At 41.4% G+C, this 24,886-nt stretch overlaps 1 protein-coding gene across 5 annotated transcripts in view; it reads right to left on the reverse strand.

Annotated features, from left to right (window-relative positions):
* STK39 (serine/threonine kinase 39) overlaps positions 1-24,886 on the reverse strand; it is a 145,494-nt gene that overhangs the window by 71,663 nt on the left and 48,945 nt on the right. For all 5 annotated transcript variants that reach the window (XR_014492836.1, XM_083365609.1, XM_083365608.1 and 2 more), the window contains 7 exons: positions 22,311-22,423; positions 20,247-20,355; positions 15,493-15,634; positions 14,651-14,706; positions 4,926-5,035; positions 4,382-4,483; positions 1,084-1,217 (listed from right to left, as the gene is read on the reverse strand). Coding sequence is in view for 4 of the 5 variants with exons in the window: in XM_083365609.1 (XP_083221735.1) it covers positions 1,084-1,217; positions 4,382-4,483; positions 4,926-5,035; positions 14,651-14,706; positions 15,493-15,634; positions 20,247-20,355; positions 22,311-22,423 (766 nt within the window). In the remaining variant the exon portion in view is untranslated. The remainder of the gene's footprint in view (positions 1-1,083; positions 1,218-4,381; positions 4,484-4,925; positions 5,036-14,650; positions 14,707-15,492; positions 15,635-20,246; positions 20,356-22,310; positions 22,424-24,886) is intronic.

Consider the following 24,886-nt stretch of genomic DNA (forward strand, 5'->3'; position numbering starts at 1 on the left):
AGCAGGGGGTTGGACTAGATGACCTCCAAGGTCCCTTCCAAATTTACTATTAGGATTATGATTATGATGGGAAACCATCTCCATTGTTAGCTTCATTGTTACCTCTTCCTAAGAAAATTGAGTGTTTTGAAATAAGGAATGACTTTTGAAGAGAGTGATGTATGAGATAAACCTTTCTCAATCATCTGCCCCAAGAATGAACTATTACAGAGTGGTCAGTAATTACAGACCCAGACCTTCTGGGTCAAAGAGCATTTCTTCAATAATGAACTTATTAGTAAAAAAGGTAAAGGTTCCCCCGCACATGCGTGCTAGTCGTTTCCAACTCTAGGGGCCGGTGCTCATCTCCATTTCAAAGTCGAAGAGCCAGCGCTTGTCTGAGGACGTCTCCGTGGTCATGTGGCCGGCATGACTAGACGCCAGAGGCGCACGGAACGCTGTTACCTTCCCACCGTACTGGTCCCTATTTTTCTACTTGCATTTTTATGTGCTTTCGAACTGCTAGGTTGGCAGAAGCTGTGAAGAGTAACAGGCACTCACTGTTACGCGGCACTCGGGATTTGACCCGCCAAACTGCCGACCATCTGATCGACAAGCTCAGCGTCCTAACCCACTGAGCCACCACGTCCCCTATGAACGTATTACTGCCTCCTTTAAACAGTGAAAACACCAGGAGTTATTGATTACTTCACTTCAGACAGACCCTGGATTAGAGTGAGTGATAACTTCACTGTGAGATGTCCTGGTTCTTCTAAAGGATTGTTGGCTTTTTTCTGAACTTTTGATCTTTTTTGTCTATTTATTGTATTTATTTTATTTTATTTTTTACTGCATATATGAGTTTCCTAAAGCCATAACACATTGAAGCAATCTATGTATTTCATAAATAAAATAATTATAAAGTATGTCCAATTAGAAAAAGCAAAGGTCAAACAATCAGATGGATGTCTTGATCTCTCTGTGTCTTTTACTCACTTAAGCATAAATGAATCTGTATTTTATTATTTATTATTTAAAATTATATCCTCATTTAAATGCTTTGCCTCCCTTTCTTACATCTCTCTTTAAAAAAAAACACCGTACCTTTTAGAAGGGTCTTTTTGAAGACACAACGAAATTAGTTTTCTAAAGGACTTGCCGTATCTCTTGGTCATTTCTTTGTCTTCTACTCCTGTTTCCAGTGTCGGAGGATCGTTCTGCAAGGTCAACATTAATACCTGGTTTAAAAAAAAAATTGGAGAGGCCAAATTAACAATGATTTAAATAATGTTAAATTACAGTATTACGTAAAGAAAGCTAGACAATAATTCCAATGCATACATTGAACACAAATAAATATCCTTGACTCTGAATACACCAATCATTGAAACTGGCAATAAATGCTTGAATATAATTGACAATTTGAGAAATTCAAAATAACCCTAAAGATTTGGGGAGTGGGACTGGTAGGACTACAAAGTCTCAAGTTTCAACTGGCCACCTGAATATGGATTACGGCACTAATCATCATCTTTCATTCCGATTTACCTCAGGTGTTCTGAAGAAAAAAGAAGGAGAGATATTCACCACCCAGATCCTTGCCAGGGTAAGTATTCAGTAAGAAATAACAATTTTGCAAACTTGAATATCATGGAGTAGGAAAGATCTACAGGCAATCCTCGACTTACGACTGGTGAAAGTTACAATGAAACCCCTAAAAACTACTTAACGAACCGGGTCCAAAATTTACAACATCTGCCTCCCTCAGTCATGTGACTTCATTTGGGACACTCGGCAACCAGACCATATTTACAGCCATTTGCAATATTGTGCGGTCACATGCTGTGACAACCATACACATACATAAAATTAAGCACACTTGTGCTGACTTGGACCAGAGAACTATACCCATGTAGTACCCAGAAATACAGGTAGTCCTCGACTTACGACCACAACTGAGCCCAAAATTAGTTGCTAAATGAGACAGTTGTTAAGTGACTTTTGTCCCATTTGACCACCTTTCTTATTTATTTATTTATTTAATTGGATTTGTATACCACCCTTTCCCGAAGGACTCAGGGCGGTTAACAGGGTAATTAAAACAAGAAATACAAAAATTAAAAACAATTAAAAAGATTAGAACAGTCCCTGAAAAAGTAAAAAAACCCAATTAAAATTAGAATTAAAATTCTCAGCTTGGGCCGGAGAGCTCGAAGAGCCAGGTCTTCAGGTCCCGGCGGAATGAACGGAGGTCAGGGGCAGTCCTCAGCTCCACGGGCAGCTGGTTCCAGAGGGCAGGCGCACCCACTGAGAAGGCCCTCCCCCTGGGTGTTACCCGCTGGCAATCTTTTACCGGCGGCATCCTGAGAAGACCCTCCCTGTGGGAGCGCGTTGGACGAAGGGAACTTGAGGTGTTTCCTCAGATATCCCGGACCCAAGCCATTTCGGGCTTTATAGGTCATTACCAGCACCTTGAATCTCACCCAGAGGGCAACCGGAAGCCAATGCAGCTCGCTGAGTAGAGGTGTTACATGGGAGTATCGGGAAACCCCCATCACAACTTGCGCGGCTGCATTCTGCACCAGCTGAAGCCTCCGAGTGGTCCTCAAGGGCAGCCCCATGTAGAGAGCATTGCAGTAGTCTAAATGGGAGGTCACGAGCGCATGAGTGACTGTGCGTAGGGCATCTCGGTCCAGGTAGGGTCGCAACTGGTGTACCAGGCGAACCTGGGCAAAAGCCCCCCTGGTTACGGCTCCTATATGATCTTCAAAATTGAGCCGGGAGTCAAGGAGGACGCCCAAGTTGCGAGCCCTATCAACAGGGGGTAACACCTCACCCCCCATCGTTAACGGTGGAATGGTCTGGTTAACCCGAGATGCCGATATGCACAGCCACTCAGTCTTGGCAGGATTGAGACGAAGCCTGTTTCTCCCCATCCAGACCTGGACTGCCTCCAGCCAACGGGACATCACGGCAAGGGCATCGCTGGGTTGGTTCGCGGTGGAAAGATGATACCCCACCCCGAAACCACGAATGATCTCACCCAGCGGCTTCATATAGATGTTGAACAGGAGGGGCGAGAGAACCGACCCCTGAGGAACTCCACAAACAAGAGGCCTCGGGGTGGATCTCTGCCCTCCCGTCAACACCGACTGCGAGCGGCCCAGGAGATAGGAGGAGAACCACTGTAAAACAGTGCCTCCCACTCCCAACCCCCTGAGATGCCGCAGTAGGATACCATGGTCGATGGTATCAAAAGCCGCTGAGAGATCTAATAGGACTAGGACAGAGGAACAACCCCTGTCCCAAGCCCGCCAGAGATCATTCACCAGCGTGACCAATGCCGTCTCCGTGCTGTGTCCGGGCCTGAAACTCGATTGGTACGGGTCCAGATAATCAGTTTCCTCCAGGAACAGAGGAAGCTGATGCGCCACCACACTCTCAACAATCTTGCCACAGTTGTTAAGTGAATCACTGCAGTTGCTGAGTTAGTAACATGGTTGTTAAGTGAATCTGATTTCCCCATTGGCTTTGCTTGCAAAAGGGGATCTTGTGCCCTGGGACACATTCGTGCATCTGTCCTGAATATGAATCCGTAGCCAAGTGTCTGACTTTTGATTACATGACCTTGGGGATGCTGCAACAGTTGTGTGAAGAATGGTCATAAGTCACTTTTTTCAGTGCTGCTGTAATTTTGAACAGTCACTAAACACAGTGTTGTAAGTTGAGGACTACCTGTACCATCTTTTTTAAGTCACAAAAACAGTCAGCAACCGCACACAGCTAAAGAAAACCATGTCTAAAAAGTTCATTGGGATGGAGACAAAAATGGAGAGGTGAGAGGGCAAGGAAACAACATCTTTCAAACTCTTTACAATGTCAATGCTGCAAACATTGACATGTTTTTGCACTGAGAATATAAGAGGCAGCCTTTTGCTTTAACTGTTTGGCTTTGAATCACTAAAGCGCGGGAGGAATTCACCAGGATGTTTTGAGAAGATAAGGGATAGCCGCTTCGGAAGGGAAATGAAACTTCGTGTGTTAAACTAATTGGTGAATGTAATTAAGGGAGGGAATTTCTGTATGATATGATGTGTCAAGGGGAGGAGAATTCAGATTCTGGGATCCATGCATGAGTGCCGATGCTCCGTTCTCATTATTATACTTTTTTAGAATAAACAATCATGCAGTGTTCTTTGATCTGTCTCATTAATCGGAACCATGACATACAACTTATATCTGGGAGGGAGGCACCGATAACCAGGGTCCTAAACTATGTCCCAAGTATTGCAAGGTCAGCATACACTTCTGATGCATATCTCACTTGCACAGCTTTAGATGCAAACCTGAAAAGTTTGTTACACAACTTTAGATTTCATGCTTATTTTCCAGCTATGCTTACTTTCATTGGAGGGTATTTGTGGTAAGGTGCTGCTCCTGTGGCTAATTCAATGGCTGTTATTCCAAAGCTCCAGATGTCAGCCTTGAAGTCATAGCCTCTCACCTATCATAGGGAAATATAAAAGTGATGAGTTAATTTAGCAATGGTATATTAAATCAATACATGACATAATAGGGCGGCGACATGGCTTAGCTGTTAAGATGCTGGGCTTGTCAGCTGGAAAGCCAGCAGCCCGGGTTCAAGACCCAAGTGCCATGAGATGGGGTGAGCTCCCGTCCTCACCTCAGCTCCTGCCAACCTATAAGTTCAAAAGCATGCAAATGAAAATAAATAAATAGGAGCACTTCGGTGGGAAGGTAACAGCACTTTATGATGTCATGCTGGCTACATGACCACTCAAATGTCTTCAGACAGTGCTGGCTCAACGGCCTCCAAACGGAGATGAGCACTGCTCCCTAGAGTTGGCAATGGCCAGCGGAGTAAAATCCACAGGCACTCCTTTACCTTTTACTTATTTGACATATTAAACATCTAGGTCTTATACCTGTTCCATGACTTCAGGAGCCATCCAACACGGAGTGCCAACAAAGGTCTTTCTTACTTTGTTACGGGTTACATCACCTCCTGTGGCTAAAAATGCACTAACTCCAAAGTCTAGGAAGAGAAAATACAGACATTCTTTTAGCATTCAATTCACTTATTAAACTCCGATTGTAAATGTGAAGCTCCTGTTTAAGTATGCAGCTTAAGTAGGAGATTTCTATTTAAATGAAGTGGTTAATTTAATGTTTTCTCAACAGATAAAACGTTACGTAGGTTTTAAAAATGAGACATCTCTTCCATCTATGAATCATGCCTGTAAACATTTTTAGTCTCCTTCATAGCACCATAAAATACATACAGAGACTAACAAGGGACCTGTTTGTGTCACGCTACCTACCGTTTGGGGTCAATATATTCCCTTACACTCAGTTCAGAATGTAAAGATGCTATTATTAGGTCTGCATCAAAATTCCAGTGGGGTAGGAGAAAAAAAAGGAGAAAAAAAAGCAACCTGACATCTATTTCCGCTTCAAATGTCTTATGAAGACATAAGATCAGAGGGAAAATATGAACAGTCATGCAAGGCTTCAGGGGGAAAAAACTGATTAAAGGGTCAAATGTTGCAGGGGAAGTGTAGCAACAGTGTGTGCAAATCAAGAAATAGCTAAAAGCGAAACAGGATCACATCTTATGATGTGATTCTGGGCTAGATGGAATATGTTATAGTAGTTAACAAGGTGGCTTTAGGAACAGAAGGAAATGGGTTACAGGCAAGAAATGGGAACAAAAACGCAAGAAGTAGATTCCTATTATCAGGCAAAAATGCCAATGGCAAGAAGTTCTTATACACAGAGAATTTTCATGCACACACTTGTACGCAGGACTCATTATACCTATCAATATGTGTGTGTGTGTGTGGAGGAGGGCAACACCAAATACAAATCACCAGCAAGACCTCATCCTTATTCTTTTTGTAAATACATCTCGATTCTAAAGCTATGGATTGCTGGTTGCCTATCATTACTAGATTATTATTCAGGAACACTTGCTTCCCAGAAGAATGTACACAGCACTAAATATGGCTCATACACGAATACTGCCATTTCTGAGATCAACCATGTGTTTATATAAAAGCAGTCATTCACTTGATGGCAAAATACCAAGTACAGTATAAATCAGACAGATGTAGACGAACTCTCAAGTATTCAGGCTGCAGATCTACCACCAAACGTGCTGCTTATTACCTGTTCATTATTTCTTTTCACTACGCTTTTTAAAAGTCCATTTTTAAAAACCATTTCAAGATATCTGATGCTAATCTGTGCTTCAGATTCACACTATCTGCTTCTTCCGGGGATTTCCTAATGCTTTGTACATGACGTGACCTCTGAAGTCGGCTGCACCTTTCACTTAGTCCAAACTAGAGGTTCAAGCTTACCAACTGGTAAGGATGGGACAGGATGTTATGATCACAAGATACCAGTGCCTTACCGATTGTCTTGACTGCCTGTGTGGGTTCAAGCCCAAGCCTTGGCGTTTTATTAATCCCTGAATGCTTGGGGGGGGGGTCTGAGAATGATCTCCTTGGAGGTGCATTCTTTGTCTCATGAAGTGAGAAGATGGTCTTGCACTTTTTGCCCTATATGTGAATTACTTGAAGAAAAAAGAAAAAAAAACAGCAGGCTGGGCTCAACAGCTTCATCTAACAGGGTTCTTCTGTTCGTCTTCCAATAATTTAACTGTAGGTACAATAATAATAATAATAATAATAGGTTGGAAGGGACCTTGGAGGTCATCTAGTCCAACCCCCTGCTCAGGCAGAAAACCCTATAACATTTCAGACAAATGGCTGGCCAGTCTCTTCTTAAAAACTTCCAGTGTTGGAGAATTCACCACTTCTGGAGGCAGGTTGTTCCACTGGTTTAATTTTTCTAACTGGCAGGAAGTTTCTCCTTAGTTCTAGGTTGCTTCTCTCCTTGACTAGTTTCCATCCGTTGCTTCTTGTCCTGCCTTCAGGTGCTTTGGAGAATAGCTTGACTCCCTCTTCTTTGTGGCAGCCCCTGAGATAGTGGAACACTGCTATCATGTCACCCCTCACCCACAGAACATCTGCATCCATCTTGAAATCATATAGCACTCATACGTTCAGAATTTTCTTTTAAAAAAAAGCATCCAAAATGCACAATTAAAATTACTTATTTTAAACGGGGTGAAGTTTGTAACAAATAGAATTTTACCCCTCTTTGCTGTGAGCCAATACATATGAGTTAGATACATCAATACACATCCTGGTTTTAAATTTGCAAGGAAGTAATGAAGCCATTGTTCTTAGCAAGTTTTTCCCCCCCCCAAAAAAAACCACAGGAACTATTTCAAACTAGTAATGCTTATATAATATTCAGAAACAATCACTTCTTACTAACTGAATGCACTAGGTCAAAACAAAGAGGGGATTTCTCCCTTCCATTCTATATTAATATGCAGTTTAATTCTCTTTAATCCCTACACTTTGGATAACACAAGAAAAGTCATAAATCTAAGTGTTAGTCTATATTTATTACAGAAATTATTTCTGGCTTGCAACGATACCATTCGTAAGTTAAAATATCACTAGCAATTACATATCGAAAAGAAAAGAGAAGAGAAGAGAAGAGAAGAGAAGAGAAGAGAAGAGAAGAGAAGAGAAGAGAAGAGAAGAGAAGAGCTCTTTTTCGGTAAAAGCTTGGAATGATGATGCTAACACATAGACTAATTTATACCTAGTCTTTCTCCAACCCTTAGCTGTTGGGTTGACTTCAAAGTACTATTTCGGGCTTTTGATCACAAGTACTTGAACAGTATGAAGAGTTACAGTTTTACATTTCTGCAAATATTTTCAATACGTAGCAAATATTTTGGATTTCACCGTCCCTTGAGAGGGTCTTGGGGGAAACACCGAGCTAGAGGAAAAATATGCAAAATCACTCTGTTATACAATCCCTTCAAATGTCTACACTCTTTGTAACTTGGAGCAAAGGGATTGTATGAACAACAGAGTTAAAGGTTTAACAAAAATTACGGTATTTGTCAGGAGCAAACTGAGCATTGGATCCAAGGTAATTTTGAGAGAGGAGAATGAAGACCACTTAATAGTAGCTCTGTTTATAAATATCTTTCCTTAAACTGTCAATCACAGTTCTGGTGGAGACGTTATCATTACTAATTCAACATTGGTCAAGTGGTATTTTTATTTATTTTCCAATTCAAAATAAATTGCCAGAATTTGCAATTGTTACAAGATACATGCACAGCATGCTGCAAAACAGGGGCTCCCAACCGGGGGTGCGAGACAATATTCCAGGGGGTGCGAAAACTTGGGTTTTCAAAATTATAGCGTATATGTATAATTTGTTGCCGTTATTTTGAACTTTTATGAAAATATATCAGAAGCGTTCTACAGGTGCGGGGTATAGAAAAGGTTGGGAGCCGCTGCTGTAAAACCTTAATAAGATACTGTACACACCTCCGTGGGCAAAGCAATAAAAGTATTCACAATATATTAGCAGGCTTTCTTCTGTACTACCTTCAACCAAAATAATAGTTCTTTTTGGATCTTTGTATCACGGCTTGTGTCTAGGCCAGCTTGCCGTTGTGATTAAGGTACCAGGCTAGAAACAGGGAGATGGTGAGTTCTAGTCCTGCCTGCACAAAGCAGCTGGGTGACCTTGGGCCAGTCCCTCTCTCTAACCCCAAGGAAGAAGACTATGGCAAACAACTTATGAAAACCCTTGGCAAGAAAACTGCAGGTGTGTGTGTGTGTGTGTGTGTGTGTGTGTGTGTGTGTCTGTCTGTCTGTCTGTCCAGGCAGTCACCAGGAGTCAACACTGCCTCAAAGGCTAAATTAGCTCATTGAAGCCAAAATCCCCATTGTCACCAGCACTGCCATATTGATTGTCACAAACCATTTAATTACATTGTCTCGTGTCCGTTCCTTCCAACAATGTGTATATGCCAGCCAAGCTAACATCCAATGAACTCAAATCCAGTTACGTGTGGTTATGCTATAATCAAATATTTAAGAGGCAGAAAGATTTAATTTGTTCAGCTACACCACCTTTATTTATTTCATTTTTTTGTTGCCCATCTCACTGATGCAGCAACTCTAGGCAGCTTGTAATATAAATGTAAAATTTAAAAGATAATGTGTGGCAATTAAAATTAGGAGAGTTAAATAGAAAAGCTGAAAACCAAGACGATGGGTGCCCTGGGGATGGGAATCTCCTCCCCCCCACAATGTAATGTGCCCTTCTTGGGACCCCTGGCCAGAAGAGAGAGCTTTTTTAGGCTCTTCCAGAAGGCCAGGAGTGTTGGGGCAGATCTTATCTCCAGTGGGAAAATATTCCAGAGGGCGGGAGTCACAGCAGACTGGACTCTGCCAGCTGAAAACCTTTGGTAGACATAGTACACCTCTTCCACTGGAACAAGTGGGGCAGGCTAGTCCCTTTGGGGAAGGACAATGCCTCAGAAACCCTGGATCCATGCCATAAAGCAGAGTTCCCCAACCTTTCCAGCTTTGTGGGCTGGCCCGGGGGGGGGGGATGGTTAAGCGTGAGAGGTGGGCAAGCACGCTAGCGCGTCTGCAGCTCCGTTTGCGTGAGCAGTAGGCACGCGCGCCCACCACTCACGCAAATGGAGCACCCACACCCACACTTGCCCACTGCACATGCAAATGGGGCTATGACCCAGTTCTGAAGGGCTCGAGGCCCGGTAGTGGGCCACGGGCTGAGGGAGGCCTGCTGTAAAGAACTTCAAAGGTAACGACCAACATCTACTAGTTTGGCTCCCATAACAGCCATGTCACACGTACCACTCTCAAGGGGCCTCCAGAACTGTCTGTGCCACTACATTCCACATAGTTGTAGCTTCCAAATACTCTTCAAGAGTAGCCCTAAGTAAAGCACATTGCAGTAATCAAAACAAGAGACAGCCACAGCATGATTAACTGTACATAGGGCCTCATGATCCAGGAAAGGGCACAACAAGTGCACACCATGAAGTTGCACAGGCTCTCCTAGCTACAACCGCTAGAACTGCTCTTCTAGGAGGAGTCATGAGACTAGGAGAACCCACAGATTGCACACAGAGTATGTCTGCATGTCTCCAACATTAAATAAAGCCATCCTTTTGGAAACTATCTAGTTTTCTGCCTCACCTGTAGGCCATAGTTACAAATTTCACAAAAACCCAAAATGTTAAATGAACTTTATGGTTTAGTGCAGGGGTAGCCAAGGTTGCCTACTCCTGGTTTAGTGCCTAGCTCGACTGAAATATTAAAAATATGGTTTCCTGTTTCCTCTGAAATGGGAAGTTAAGATTAATTAAAAGCTTCCCCTAAAACGTCAGAAATGCAAACAAAATCCTCATATTCCTATTACACTTTAAGCAGAAATATTGAATGTACAAACCAAGAGAATGAGTGAAGATACTACATGCATTTGAGATCAGTCAGCTCTGTGAGGAAAAATAAGATGAGAGAACTGAGAGACATATGGTTTTAGCTAAGTTTTTAAAATAAGGAGTCACTCTTTTGTTAAGGGAGCACACAAATGAGAAATAAATATGACCTTGGTTTGGTATACATTGAGCTGTCATGTGATTTGTGCTGTTTTGCCGTATCAAATTGTGAGTGTTCGTCCATTATGGTTTATCATTATTTCTTAACCAAAACATGCCATTATGGCTTGTTCAACAAAGAATCCTTAACTGAATTGTTTCAAATGTTATGAAGAACTAGGCTGCCTATGTCATCATAGGTCACAACTACAAGCTTCAGGTCATTAAGACTGTAATTGTAAGTGTCTTAGTATCAGGAGAATTTTGTGATGGTTCCAAGTCAGGAATTGCAATGCCGGTACACTGATTTTTATTGTTCCAGAATTAAAACTCAACAACTTGCCAAAGTCTTGAATACTTTATCACTCTTTGTTGTTGTTGTTAGTTGCGAAGTCGTGTCCGACCCATCGCGACCCTATGGACAATGTTCCTCCAGGCTTTCCTGTCCTCCACCATCTTCTGGAGTCCATTTAAGCTCACGCCTACTGCTTCAGTGACTCCATCCAGCCACCTCATTCTCTGTCGTCCCCTTCTTCTATTGCCCTCAATCTTTCCCAGCATTAGGCTCTTCTCCAGTGAGTCCTTCCTTCTCATTAGGTGGCCAAAGTATTTGAGTTTTAGCTTCAGGATCTGGCCTTCTAAAGAGCAGTCAGGGTTGATCTCCTCTAGGACTGACCGGTTTGATCACCTTGCAGTCCAAAGGACTCGCAGGAGTCTTCTCCAGCACCATAGCTCAAAGGCCTCAATTCTTTGGCGCTCAGCCTTTCTTATGGTCCAACTTTCACAGCCATAAATTGCAACTGGAAAGACCATAGCCTTGACTATACGCACTTTTGTTGACAGGGTGATGTCTCTGCTTTTTAGTGTGCTGTCTAGATTTGCCATGGCTTTCCTCCCTAGGAGCAAGCGTCTTTTAATTTCTTGACTACAGTCCCCATCACTCTTACAAAGCAACATTAGGTTATGTGTGCTATGCAATGCATTATTTAAACAAATCACCATCTGAATTCTTTGCCAAGGTGCCAAGTCTGTACCTTCCTTTTGATGAGAAAAAGGGGATTCATAAACTTTCTGATACTTTGTGATACTGTGACTCCTTAAAATACTCAAATGAATTTGTGTGACATCCTCCCCCATGAATTGAACTATTGTCTTCACTGATAGCTGATAGAAATAAATAGACCACTCACTTTTAGTAGCTGATTACTAATCTATACACCAAATAAAACAATGAGACCCACAGAACTTTATAAAAAAAGTATTTCACTGGAAACAAGTCCAAAGAAATGCAGTCAAATGAGTAGGATTCACATCTTAATGCAGAAAATTCTCAAAACGAATATAACGATAAAACCAGAAACTTTTTTTTTTTTGGGTTAAACGGAACGAGACTTGGAAAAAACATGGAACTTTGATGTTGTGCAGTATATGTCGACAGCAGCAAGATCGCTTTATGCACAAAAAAGGGAAGGACACTTTGATTCTCACAATGGACGAACGGCTGCAAAAGCTGATGGAGATAGCAGAGATGGCTAAACTGACTGCTTTGATTAAAGAAAAAAACCACAATTACTTTTGTTTCTGCTTGGAAACCGCTTCCTGACTTTGTGCTTGAGGTGGGGAAAAAATGAAACCTTCATTTTGGGTTTTACGAATTAGATAAGTTTTTTGTTGTAGAAATGGCTAGTTTGTACTATTATGTAAAAGGGAAAAGTTGAGGTTTGATGCTATTATCTTATTTTATTGCACCAAAGGGAGTCGGGAGTCAAGGCCTTTTCTGCCCTTTCTCCCCTTTTCTCTACACTTTTCCTTCCCTTCTTCCTCCCCTCTTTTCCTACTATTTTTTTTTTCATATTTTTGAATTTTATATTATAAACTAATTAAAAAGATATCCACTATAATTTAAAACGCATTTTAATGCAAGCAGATTATATATTATATTGCATTGCGCTGCATTGTATTATACTGTATTATGCAATTTATATTCCATAAGCTTAAAATTGGAATTTCATTTTGAAGACACGTCATTTTCATTCAGGGAATTTCCTTGCCTTAAATGAACTTCCCTTAAAATATTGCCGATTGCAGCAGGTAGCATTTTTGAGCTGCTTTATTTTTCTCTCTCCCGGCATAGATGCACTGTCTGATTTGCAGCTCTCACCCATTCTCCCTCCTTCTCCTCTGCTGTAGTTCCCTCTGTAGAACGAATGTCAGATCTAATCAAGTGATCAGACTCTTGTGCTTTTATATGTTCCTAGTCCTTGGTGGAGCAGTGGGCTGATGCCTCCTTAAGTAACACCAGCTGCCTGCAATTAGTGCAGGTTTGCATCCCACCAGGCTCAAGGTTGACTCAGCCTTCCATCCTTCCGAGGTAGGTAAAATGAGGACCCAGATTGTTGGGGGCAATTAAGCTGACTTTGTAATAATGCCACTTGGGGTGTGTGTGAAAGCCCTAATAAGCAGGCATATACATAGAATGAAGGCTACTGCTAAGCTTGTAAGCCGCCCTGAGTCTTCGGAGAAGGGCGGGATATAAATGGAATTAAAATAAATAAATAAATAAATAAATAAATAAATAAATAAATAAATAAATATGCTTTTTTTAAAAAAAAATGCCTCCAAGTCAGTGTTGACTCCCAAAGACTGCCTGGACTAGTCCCTGCAGTTTTCTTAGCAAGATTTTTCAGAAGTAAATTTATCACTGCCTTCTTCTTCCTGTGACTGATTGACTGAGCCAAGTCACTTATCCGACTTTGTGCCTAAGGCAGGACTAGCACTCCCAGTCTCCCGGTTTCCCACCTGCTGCCTTAACCACTACCCCAAAACCTGCTCTTCCTCCTCCTGCATGATTACTCTGCCCAAAAGTACATCGGGGTTCCATCCAGGGAATTTGGAATCTCATGTTGCTTTGTGTACCTATCAAAATAGGTAAGCCTGCTCAGAAACCGGGGCGAGAAAGGCATAATTCTTTATCTGTTGTCCCACCACCTGTATGTGGAGAATTGGAATTCTAGAACGCAGATCAGCAGCCATGATGAATTAATTCGGAAGAGCCCTTCTTCAAGTAATTCATCACGGGAGAAAAAGTTGAACTGTCAGTACTTTCCCTATGAACCAGAAGAGTTTTCATTTCATCAAAGCAGTGTTGGGAATTACACACAATGCTGACTCACTGCCAGAAGAGTCAAAGCTGCTGACAAAGCAGATTCTTCCTCCTCTTCTACACAGCATATACAGCTTCCAATCTACTCCTGCACCGTAAGTGGGGAGGTGGCACAGGAAATAGATAGCAGGAACCCCATTGTCTTGGCAGCTCACAATACTAGTTGCCAATCTACTCTGATTTTTGCAATAGCTGTCCTCTAGAAGTTTCTGACTTGCCGGGTGAGAAAAATAAAAGCTGCAGTTCAAAAATGTGAAGCACAACAGATTGGGAACAACTGCATTGTTCCTTGAAAAGCTGTGTTCTGTACCAGCCTGCTACCGGCCCTGCAGAAAAGGCAGGGACAACCCCTTTTACAAGAAGGCAAGAGGCTGGAATTAAGCCTGCCAAATTTATTAATACAAAAACAAATGGAACAAGACATGAACCAAGAAACAGGAGCTTTTCAAGCGGTTGCCTTCAGCAAACCAGCCCTCCCACGCATTCCCTTTTTATACAGTTCAGGGTGTGGCTTCTCTCTGCCTCCTTCCGAGGTGCCCCATTGCCTTCCTCTGTTTACTCCTGATTGACTGCCTCCTGCGTCGGACGTCCTTGAACAGGGCCAGCTGTGGGTCATCTTCATCCACGCTGTCAGGCTCACACAGCTGGGTCCCGTCGTGACCAGGTGGGAGGGGCCTGGCTGAGGGCTCTCATCAGCAAGATCTTCAACCCCCTCAGCAAGCTCTTCAACACCCCCCTCCTCCTCTGAGTCGTCCGACCCAACTGCCGAACCCACAGGCTGACCCTGAATCACAACAAGCTGACTGATACGCTCCATTAAGAAAAGAAAAAAAAACCTACCTGCTCAGAAAAAATGAATATCAAACCCTCTTAAACTTAACAAATTCTAACCATTTACAACATTAATGAGATCTTTTGAAAGATCTCAAATTGTCTATCACGCATCTTGAAAATGTAACAATAATGATTACCTGCTATCTGTACAGAGCCATCCTCACCCAGAAGAATATTACCAGCTTTTAAATCCCTAGAAAAAGGAATAAACAAAAAAAAAGCATTTCAATTCAAATGTGGTGGGAGAGGGGGAGGGGAGGGAAGCTTGCTGTGGAACAATACCACAGGATGGAATTAAACACTTTCCGGTTGTACAATCTCAGATGTTTTCATCTTAAAGATGCCAAGTTGAGAGAAAAATATATGCTTCCACTTACAAAAAGCTCACAGTTTCATTCTTATGCAAGCCAGAAAAATCTCTGCTGCACTTCAGACCACCCTACTTAGCTTCTTTTATCTCATGGAAAAGTGCTCTATTATATTCTCGCAGCAAATCAGGGGTTGCAGCTGGCTTTGCATCAATCACTCAATTAAATAATCCCCATTTGCTATTGTGCAAGAGGGAAAGAAATGGAACCAAAGTAATTGTCAAGACAAGAAACTTCCATCCTTTGCAGTTTCAAGGAGAAAGCAGCAATTTTTCTGCCATCTCCCTATCAAAACAACAGATCAAAAAGAGATTAGGTTTGATCACCCCCTTTGACAGGCAAATAATAATTGCTAACATTGCCAGATGATTTTGTGAGCGGATGAGGCATTATCAACTAAATAGTTAATTTAAGACTAGGATTTATATCTCTTCATGTTGCGTTGCACACAACTATAGAAGTTCTCCCCCAATCAGGGTTAGATCAGAACCCAGTCTTGAATTTATTTATTGATTTAATCAGTTTATATAGCCATCCCATCTCAAGTTAACAGAATTAATACTGAAACTTTGCATTCTCAACTCATACACAATGAAGCAACATGCTAATACCTGTGGATTTGTCCATTTCTGTGTAGATAGTCTAAGCCTTCCAAAACTTCTTTCAGAATTGTGGCTATTATTGATTCTTCAAGCACACCACTCTTGTGCTCTCCTCTGCTCACTACATATTTTATTATATCCAGCATTGAGCCTAGAGAGAGAGAGAAATTACAGAAGAAAAATGGAACATCAATCTCATCTGGCAGTCCAAGATCCATTATACATGTTTAGGTTGCTCTAGATTTCAATTTCAATTTTCTGAGACTTAGAGAATAAATCTAGATCAGAGGTCTCCAAACTTGGCAACTTTTAAGACTTGTGGACTTCAACTCCCAGAATTCTCCAGCCACCATGGCTAGCTGAGGAATTCTAGGACTTGAAGTCCACTGGTCTTAAAGTTGCCAAGTTTGGAGGCCTCTGATCTAGATAAAATGTGTTGCATGCATTTAAAATATCTGGACACATCAATATGACTGAGTACATGAAAAGGCATGGAGAATTGGATCCTAAAATCATAGGTCCAAAATGTGCAACAAAAGTATAGGAGGTATAAGAAATCTGTAATTAAATTGACTGATTGCTTCAGCAGCCCACTACTGCTGAACATGCTTTTATATGAGTTTTTTTTTGAGGTAACTGAGTTTAAAGATTTATCTGATAGGCAACATAAACTGTCAGGTCACAAGCAATATGCACATTTTCCTCACTGAGAAACTTGAAAGAAATTAGAATGAATAGGAAGAGGCCATGTAGACTACCAAATCTAATCCTCTGCTTAGTACAGAAATCTAAATTAAACAATTCTCGGTAGGTGATTGTGCAGGTTCCAGGTGAACATATTCAATGAAAGCAGGAACACAGTTTGTTCTAACATTCAATCACAATTTGCCTCCCTGCAACTTGTTCTGCTTTTGGAGAGGATTTTTAAAAAAAGAACACTTTTTTTCTACATTTCCAGATACTTGGAAAAATGTTTTATCCTCATTTTTCATTTCTCAAATTGAACATCCCATTGCCAGTGTCTCTTCTCTTAAGATTTAGTTGCATTTCTGATGACTATCTTTCTTGTCCTTTTTCACGTGTATTTTGCTTCCCTCAATGATTATTTTCTGAATTGGAAGCTGTACTTTACCGACGCAGCCTAACCTGGCAACGGCCCTTTTGCAGCTACGTGACTCTGCTGACTCATATTCAGCTTGTAATGAACTACATTCCAACTTCTTTTTCATATTTACTATTACCAAGCTAGCATCTCCCGTAACGATGTGTTTGCTGTCTATTTCCTAACTGGAGATCTTAGCATTTATAATCCTTAAATTTTATTCTATTATTTGTCAGCCTTTTTTCCCCTCAATTGCATTTCATTTCTATGATTTTAACCTACCAAAATTGCTTTGAATTTCACGTTTTTTAATTAGCCCCAGTTTTGAATTGTCTGCAGGTCTGATAAGCAATCAATGGGGGAAAAAACGCTGAAGCATATCAGAATCAAGACAGTCATGAGTCAGACTCAACAAAACTGACACACCATGGCTCTCAGGTTCTTTTGAGGGGTAGTCACTTTCCATCAATTTTTGAACTATGACTAGACTCACCAGCTCACTCTGCTGAGCCCCAGCCTCTGGATTTGGTTCTAGAAGAAGGAGAAGTTTCTCCCTCAGAGTTGTCTTCTCTTTCCCTTCTTGGGAAGTTGTTGTTGTCAAACAGGGTGGGTTGTGCACATATGCACTCTGGGGCTTTCACTTTCTGCAAAATCAGCTGCCCTGGATCATTTTCCCACTCCTTCCCTAGGTGGATCAGATAGGGCTGTGGTAGGTTAATCCGTGACTCAAGCCACATCTCAATCCTTTGCTCCCCAGAGGAAGCATGTTCCATGAGTGCTGGCCAAATCATGGTCAAGCAGTATAGCTATCTGGCCACATTCCCAACTGGCACACTTCCCTAGTTCTTTCCAATCTCTGCTCTTGATGACTAGAAGCATTCCTAACCCTAACCCTCTGTTCTGTACCAGCCTACTACCCACCCTGCAGATAAGGCAGGGACAACCCCTTTACAAGAAGGCAAAAGGCTGGAACTAAGCCTGCCAAATTTATGGACACAAAAGCAAACAGAGCAAAAACAAGACACGAACCATGAAACAGGAGCTATTCAAACGGTTGCCTTCAGCAAACCAGCCCTCCCACGCATTCCCCTTTTAAACAGTTCAGGGCATGGCTTCTCTCTGCCTCCTTCCGAGGTGCCCCATTGCCTTCCTCTGTTTACTCCTGATTGACTGCCTCCTGCATCAGGCGTCCTTGAACAGGGCCAGCTGTGGGTCATCCTCATCCACGCTGTCAGGCTCACACAGCTGGGTCTGCGTCGTAACGAGGTGGGAGGGGCCTGGCTGAGGGCTCTCATCAGCAAGCTCTCCAACCCCCTCAGCAACCTCTCCAACACCCCCCTCCTCCTCCTCTGAATCGTCTGACCCAACTGCCGAACCCACAGGCTGACGCTGAATCACAACACCCTCCCTCTCAGCTTTCCCCAGTAGAACATCATCAGAAGCAACTTTTCCACTACTGAAATATCCACCATCATGTGGTCCACCGTCATATCTTCATCACCAGTGGTTAGCCATTCATAATCATAGCAACTGTCCTCTTCTCCATTCAATTCAAGGACCGCTGAATCTGGCATTTCTGGCCCAGGGGCTTGACGATTCACACAGTTAATTTGGGTTCCAGCTTGTGGCAGCTATTTTTTTTTTAAAGAAAAAAAAAACATCTCCCACTTTCCTACAGCGAAATATCACCATTAATAAATCTCAAGGGTTGAATTTTATATCCTGCATTTACCTATTGTAAACTCACAAAGCAAGGCACTATCTTCTCCCATTCTTAGTATTCAAGAGTTTTGCGCTTTCTTATTAGTTAGCCAGACAACAGTGGAGTTTGTGGTAAAAGAATCCTCTACTGGGTCAACATCATCCCTGCTATATGTGCCAATGTTTTGCAGTTTTACTTCACAAAAGCAGCACACTTTTCCTCCCTGGGAACTTTCTGCCTTGCAAGCAGCATGTTTTTTTCCTGAAACCTTTGCTGCCCCATCTGCACTGTCCAGTAGTCTCCCTCTTGCCTGCCAGCCACTGTGTCCCTGGTCAATTCTTGACCCACTTTGGGATTCTTCCCTGGAGTCATCATCCTGATCTGTCTTCCTCTGCAGGACTGGCCTTCGATCTCCTTTTGCCTCAACTTAGGAGTATGTATCTTCTCTATCGCCTTAGCTGTACCCTTACTAATTTACTCAAGAGGAAGAAAGTGGCAAACCTCCTGCCCTCTTCAAAAGGTTAGCTGCATAACTTGACACTGTTGAAAGTTGCCAAAATACAGAGTGTTGTTCACAGCTGACAAAAGGGCTCACAAAAAAAGCATTTTCCTTTCCCCCCCCCCCATTAAGCTCTAGAATGTGTCGCGAGTAATTTCTTCAGAAATTTTCACACCTACAAAACGTTCCTCTGGGCATTCCGCTGGGATGAAAAAAATTACACAAATTATAAGCCTCAGTATGATCTGCCACCAATTAAAGACCAATACAGGTAGTCCTCACTTAATCATCACAAATGAAAGCAACAGCTCCCTTGCTGTGGATTTAAGTGAAACGTTATGCAAGCTTATGAGGTTATCATCACGCTGTGAAGACCCCTTGCATTAGAACTGTCATGCTGCTTCTACTTTGCCTACAGTTATAAGGGAGGGAGGGAAAAGGTTTGGAATGCACAGATGGTTTCTATCAATGTAAGAGTCGAGGTCACTGGAGAAGTGTCTTGGCGAACAGAGGTCTTCTCACAACAACCGTTCTAATTGGACAATGTGACCTGAACTGTCAGAGGGGAGGGAAGGTTTTATTCTCTTATCTTTTTCCTGCCGCATTGCCAGAGCTGGTTTTCCTTCTACCATGCCGGTATGCTATGCCTAATAAAGTCTTACATTAGACAACGCAATGTCTCTGGTGGATTTACTTCATTGGGCTTTTCAACCGGAACCCTGAGTTATCTTAGGATGTCAGTTCACTGTCTGTTAAGCAGACCTCAAGTGAGACATCCTACGATCATGATTTTGCAATTTTACTACCAACTTCTTCACTGACTCTACTTGTTGAGAAGCTACAAATAGCAATCATGGAATGTTGTGACAGTAGTAAATGCATACCAATTGCGAAGCACCTAAATGTGTCTAATAGGACACTACAGTGGTTCAAGAACCGGTCGCAAGTTTACTTTTTCAGTAGCTTTGTAACATCACATGGTTGCTAAATGGGGCAGTTATTAACCAAGGACTACCTCCAATAGTTATCTTCCAGGCTTTTTCCAGAATGCAGGTGGGCTTTAATGTCTAGAAGGAAAGGCTGTGTGTAAGAGCTTTTTCTACCCTTCGCAAATATTTTTCCCCCTTCTGTTCAATCATGTCCAATTCTCAGACTGCGTGGACAAGTCTCTTGGCAAGGTTTTTCAAAAGTGGGTTTGCCACTACCTCATCCTAGAGCTGAGAAAATGTGACTAATCTCAGGACACCCAGATAGCTTTGTGCCCTTTGTGCAGGACTGGAATTCACAATCTCCTAGTTTCTAGCATGATGCCTATACCAAACTGGCTCTCCTGCAGAGATTAACTAGTTGTAAATAAAATGCCACATCTAAAAACGTTTGTCTGAAAGTCACTGATTGATCAGAAAGATCATTCCAATACAGGACTGCATTTTCATATTTACAGTACTATATAGACTCACCTCCACTTAGTAGTTTCATAACCAACCAAAGCTCATCCTTGACCACAAAAGATGTATAATACGTAACTACATTGGGATGACTACATTGACTCATGGCTTGGATTTCTTTCTGTAAAGAAGGCAAAATATGACATAGTACTATTGCAAGGAAAAATGTAAGGTTATCCTAGCTATTTTCCGTCAGGAAATACATCCAGTGGGTGAGATTAGGAAATGAAGTTAAGTATATTCATCATTTAAGAACATTGTGCTTGCAAACTTCGGAGAGAAATAATGCAACTAAACTGAACGTCCCTCAAAGGGAAGCCCTCCTGGGATGCTGAGTTGCGATTTCCATCATCTCCAGCAGTTTGGTTAGCTTGATGAATTAATACGATTCCAACTTATTTTTTAAGAAACAAAGTGGGGTGTTTTTTTTCTGCTCAGTCAAATAAAATGGTTTGATCATCCAAAATATGATTTGTTTTCTATGCTTCATATGAACCGATACTTGAATTTTTTGGTTTGAGTCACTGTAATATTGCCAACGTATTCCTAGATATTTCAGAGGAAAGGGGAATTGTTATATCCAAATCATAACATGCCAGAATGAATGAATATATGCATTGTAAATATGAGGGGGTGCTCTCTTAGCTTGGTTGTTTTCTTGCAGATGTTTCATTACCCAAACTAGTGCAGCACTGATGATGCCTGCAACAAAACAACCAAATTCCAACAGCACCAAGGACCCCTCATTTCAACCCTGAGCTACAAATATTCTTCCTTATTGGTATATTACAGATAAAAATACCTAAGATATCTCTGGATAAAAATACAACTCAGAACATCTGCCTTTTTAAATATCACAATGATTTTCTTCTTGCCTTCGTGGATCGTTTCATCGGTTTGTTTAGTAAGATTAAAATTTCTTTTACATTTTATTCATCCAATGCAAAAGAAGAACAACTATCATTACGATAAACGCAGCAGTAATATTTAAATGGCTTGAGTGATGATTCTGTAAGTCATATTTCATTCAAAGCAAGTCTCTTCATCTTTAATAAGATCCATGTGTGAATATAAGTTTTCAACACAGCACAGACTGGTGAGTCCTTGTAAGATCTTCCCACAGTTCAGATTTTTTAAAATGTCTCTTCTAACCACAAGAGAGAAAATCCAGTGTGATTCAAGTGATGTTAAGTGAGTCACTACATCTGTTAACAATACAGTTGTAAAAGTGAATCTGACTTCCCGGTTGACTTTGCTTGTCAGGTCCCAAACACTGATCTGATCACATCACACACACACACACACACAGAGAGAGAGAGAGAGAGAGAAAGAGACAGAGAGAGAGAGACAGAGAGACACAGAGAGAGAGAGAGAGAGAGAGAGAGACACAGAGAGAGAGAGACAGAGAGAGAGAGACACACAGAGAGAGAGAGAGAGACAGAGAGACACAGAGAAAGAGAGAGAGAGAGAGAGAGAGAGAGAGAGAGAAACACAGAGAGAGAGACAGAGAGAGAGACACACAGAGAGAGAGACAGAGAGACACAGAGAGAGAGAGAGAGAGAGAGAGAGAGACAGAGAGAGACAGAGAGAGACAGAGAGAGACAGAGAGACAGAGACAGAGACAGAGACAGAGAGAGAGAGAGAGAGGATACTGCAATCATCACGAATATGAGTCAGTTGCCAAGTGTTTGGATTTTGATGATGTGACCTCGGGGATGTTGCAACAGTCATAAGTCTGAAAAACAATAATCAGTCGCTTTTTTCAGTGCCATTCTAACTTCAAATGGTCCACTAAGTGAACTGTTGTAAATGTAGGACTACCTGTATAAGTTACTATTTTCGGCAGTGTTGTAACTTTGAACAATTGCTCGTAAGATGAGGACTGCCTGCACCACAGCTACAATAAAATGCAGATGTAACAGGCCATAAAAATCCACATTACTTGTTCACAGAAGTTTACTATAATTAATCTTGCAAATTCAGGTAGAACAATCATATGCAAGTGTTTATACGACACTGAAGGAAAGGTTGATTTAATCAGTTTATTTATTCATTTATTATGGTGGTTCTACCTACAAGCAATTCATCCATACTGGTCTGGCATTTTTCCAAGTTGATTCTCTTTATTGCTACGCGTTCCTGCCTGGGTTTGCAGAGCGCTGCTTGGACTACGGCGGTAGCACCACTGCCTGGAAGAGAAAGAAGAAACAATGGATTGAGTTTTGCACAGCTATTTCCCACCTGTCTTCGTTAAAGAACAACCTGGGGCTTTTCAGAAACAGATCAGCTTAAGAAAGAGTTTGTCAATCACCCTTTGCACTGCACTGCAAGTCATACCTACAAAGGAACGTTGCATGTGCGTGCGTGCCCCCATGTTCTCTTGCCCCACTCCAAAGAATTAAATGCAACCCCAGTGAATCAAACAGAAAGCAAAGAATGTTGAATACATTTTATTAATTATATTGACTTACTGTAATTAAACAGAAACAAACCCAAATTTAGCTTATATCCTACTCCTGCTTACTTTCTGAACAATAACCATGTAGGCTAGCAGCTCTCAACCTTTACTATACCCCACACTGCTAGAACGCTTCTAATATATTCTCGCACCCCTTACAAAAGTTTGAAACAACGGTAATGAATTATGCATATACACTATAATTTTGAAAACCCAAGTTTTCACACCCCTTGGAATATTGTCTCGCACCCCTGGTTGGGAACCCCTGACGTAGGCCAAGGCAGCTTCCAAATTCAAGAGTTATACATCATTTCTGCAGAGGTCAGGTGTATAGTAGCTGACTCCTTGGGGGACATTACTGATTGCTCACTAAGTTCCCAGTTATTTTGGAATATTATGGTCAACTTCTGCCAAGCATCTTCTTTATTAGAGCAGACAGACTACTTCTGAAGAATTTCTATATCACAGACCAACTGTAAATGATTATGCTATCTTGAAACATCATTCATTTCTCCATGTGATTTAACACATATTTATAAATTGCAAAAATACTGCAGGATAATACTGTAGGCTGTGAACTCTTTGCGGTGGTCAAAATATACACTTGTGGAGGATTAATAAAAATAGGAGCATTACAGCTATAAGTCAGACGTGTCAAACTCGTGACGTCACGCAACGTATCAGAGCTTTTCCCCCATTGCCGGCAATGGCGTGGGTGCGGTTTCCTCATGACACATCCAGCCCGTGGGCCAGCAGGTTGACACCCCTGCTATGAGAGGTATGACATACGTATTTTGTTTGTCAATTGGGGGGGAGATGCAAAATTAAGCCAGTATATTTCTCTAGCATGATTTTGATATTGAAAGCCTCAAAAAAAGAAATCAGGGATGTTCTAAAAAATTTGACCTCATTATTGTTCCCACCCATTGAGAAGAAAAATGGCTTTACGGTAGAACACCTAAAGGGTATAGGAGAATAATTCGGCCCAACCATTTCATATTCGTTATTAAACTTTTATTCCTTTTGTTATTTGCTATACTTTACTGGAGAATTGAATTAGCCTAAGCAAGAAGGCTCATTTTTTTTTCTTTTATCTGATTTCTGTCCCTGATTGGACTCTCTCATCTATAGTTACAATATTCTGACCTTACCCAAATGATTGCAGACAAAAGCTCAGTGAATAAAGGAGACCTTGTAAGAAAATCACTTTAGATTTGAAGTCCATTTGAGGTCATAGTTAAGCAAATGGTTCTTTTGTTTATCTGAAGGGCTGGTGAGAACATGGGTTCCTGGAAAGTTGCAAGAGCTTTAGATGGGAAAACAGAGTAACTGTGGATTGATACTATCGTACATTTTCCCCAAACTCAGGAAAAAAAATATATCAAGAAGTCATAATTTGCAAAACGGTGCTCTCCGGTAAAGCTTGCCCTAGAAACCAACACTCCACATAGCAAATTACGTGGTGTAAAAGCACACAGAAATATTCTGAAAGCACCTGACCATTCTCATCTCAATTTCTGATTAACCCAAGCTTTAAAATGATAAACAATACTTAGCATTCCTGCACAAAAGACAATTCCATGAACAGAAACACTTGTGTGAAATACTGCAACTGATCTTCTCAAACAGTGGCTTTTGCTCTGCTTGTCCATCTTGGAAGTCCTAAACAAACACAACGTGCACATAAAAAGCCTTTTTGTTAATAAGCTTTACAATGAAAACTCAGTTGTGCGCTTGGAGCAAAACAATGGGGCCCTCGTGGCTCCAATCAATCAACAGAACTGACATAATCTCATGACTGGAAACTATTGTGCGTGTTTTAATTGATGTTTGCTAACTAATTTAGAAATAGGATGTTCTGTATGCAATATGCATCCTGCCATGCTTTAAAGACAAAGATTGCAGCTCATAATATCTACTCAATTAGTTTGCTAATATACATACGCTAAGCCAATATCTCAACATGGGAACAAGTGCTTTGAAGCACTAATTAATTGTACCATTTTCTCCCCAATAATTACTTTAAAAAAATTAAATGAAAACAGACTATGGTGCTTGGAAACACTCGTTGCTGCTCTCCTTCCATGGATTTATGAAATGTAAAATAATTACCAATCTATTTTGCGTATTATTTATTTTTTATGCATTTATACACTGTTTTTCTTTAATCTGCTGTGTTTTTTACAATGGATGA

This window comes from Vipera ursinii (assembly GCF_947247035.1).
Source record: "Vipera ursinii genome assembly, chromosome: 1".
Lineage (NCBI taxonomy): Eukaryota > Metazoa > Chordata > Lepidosauria > Squamata > Viperidae > Vipera > Vipera ursinii.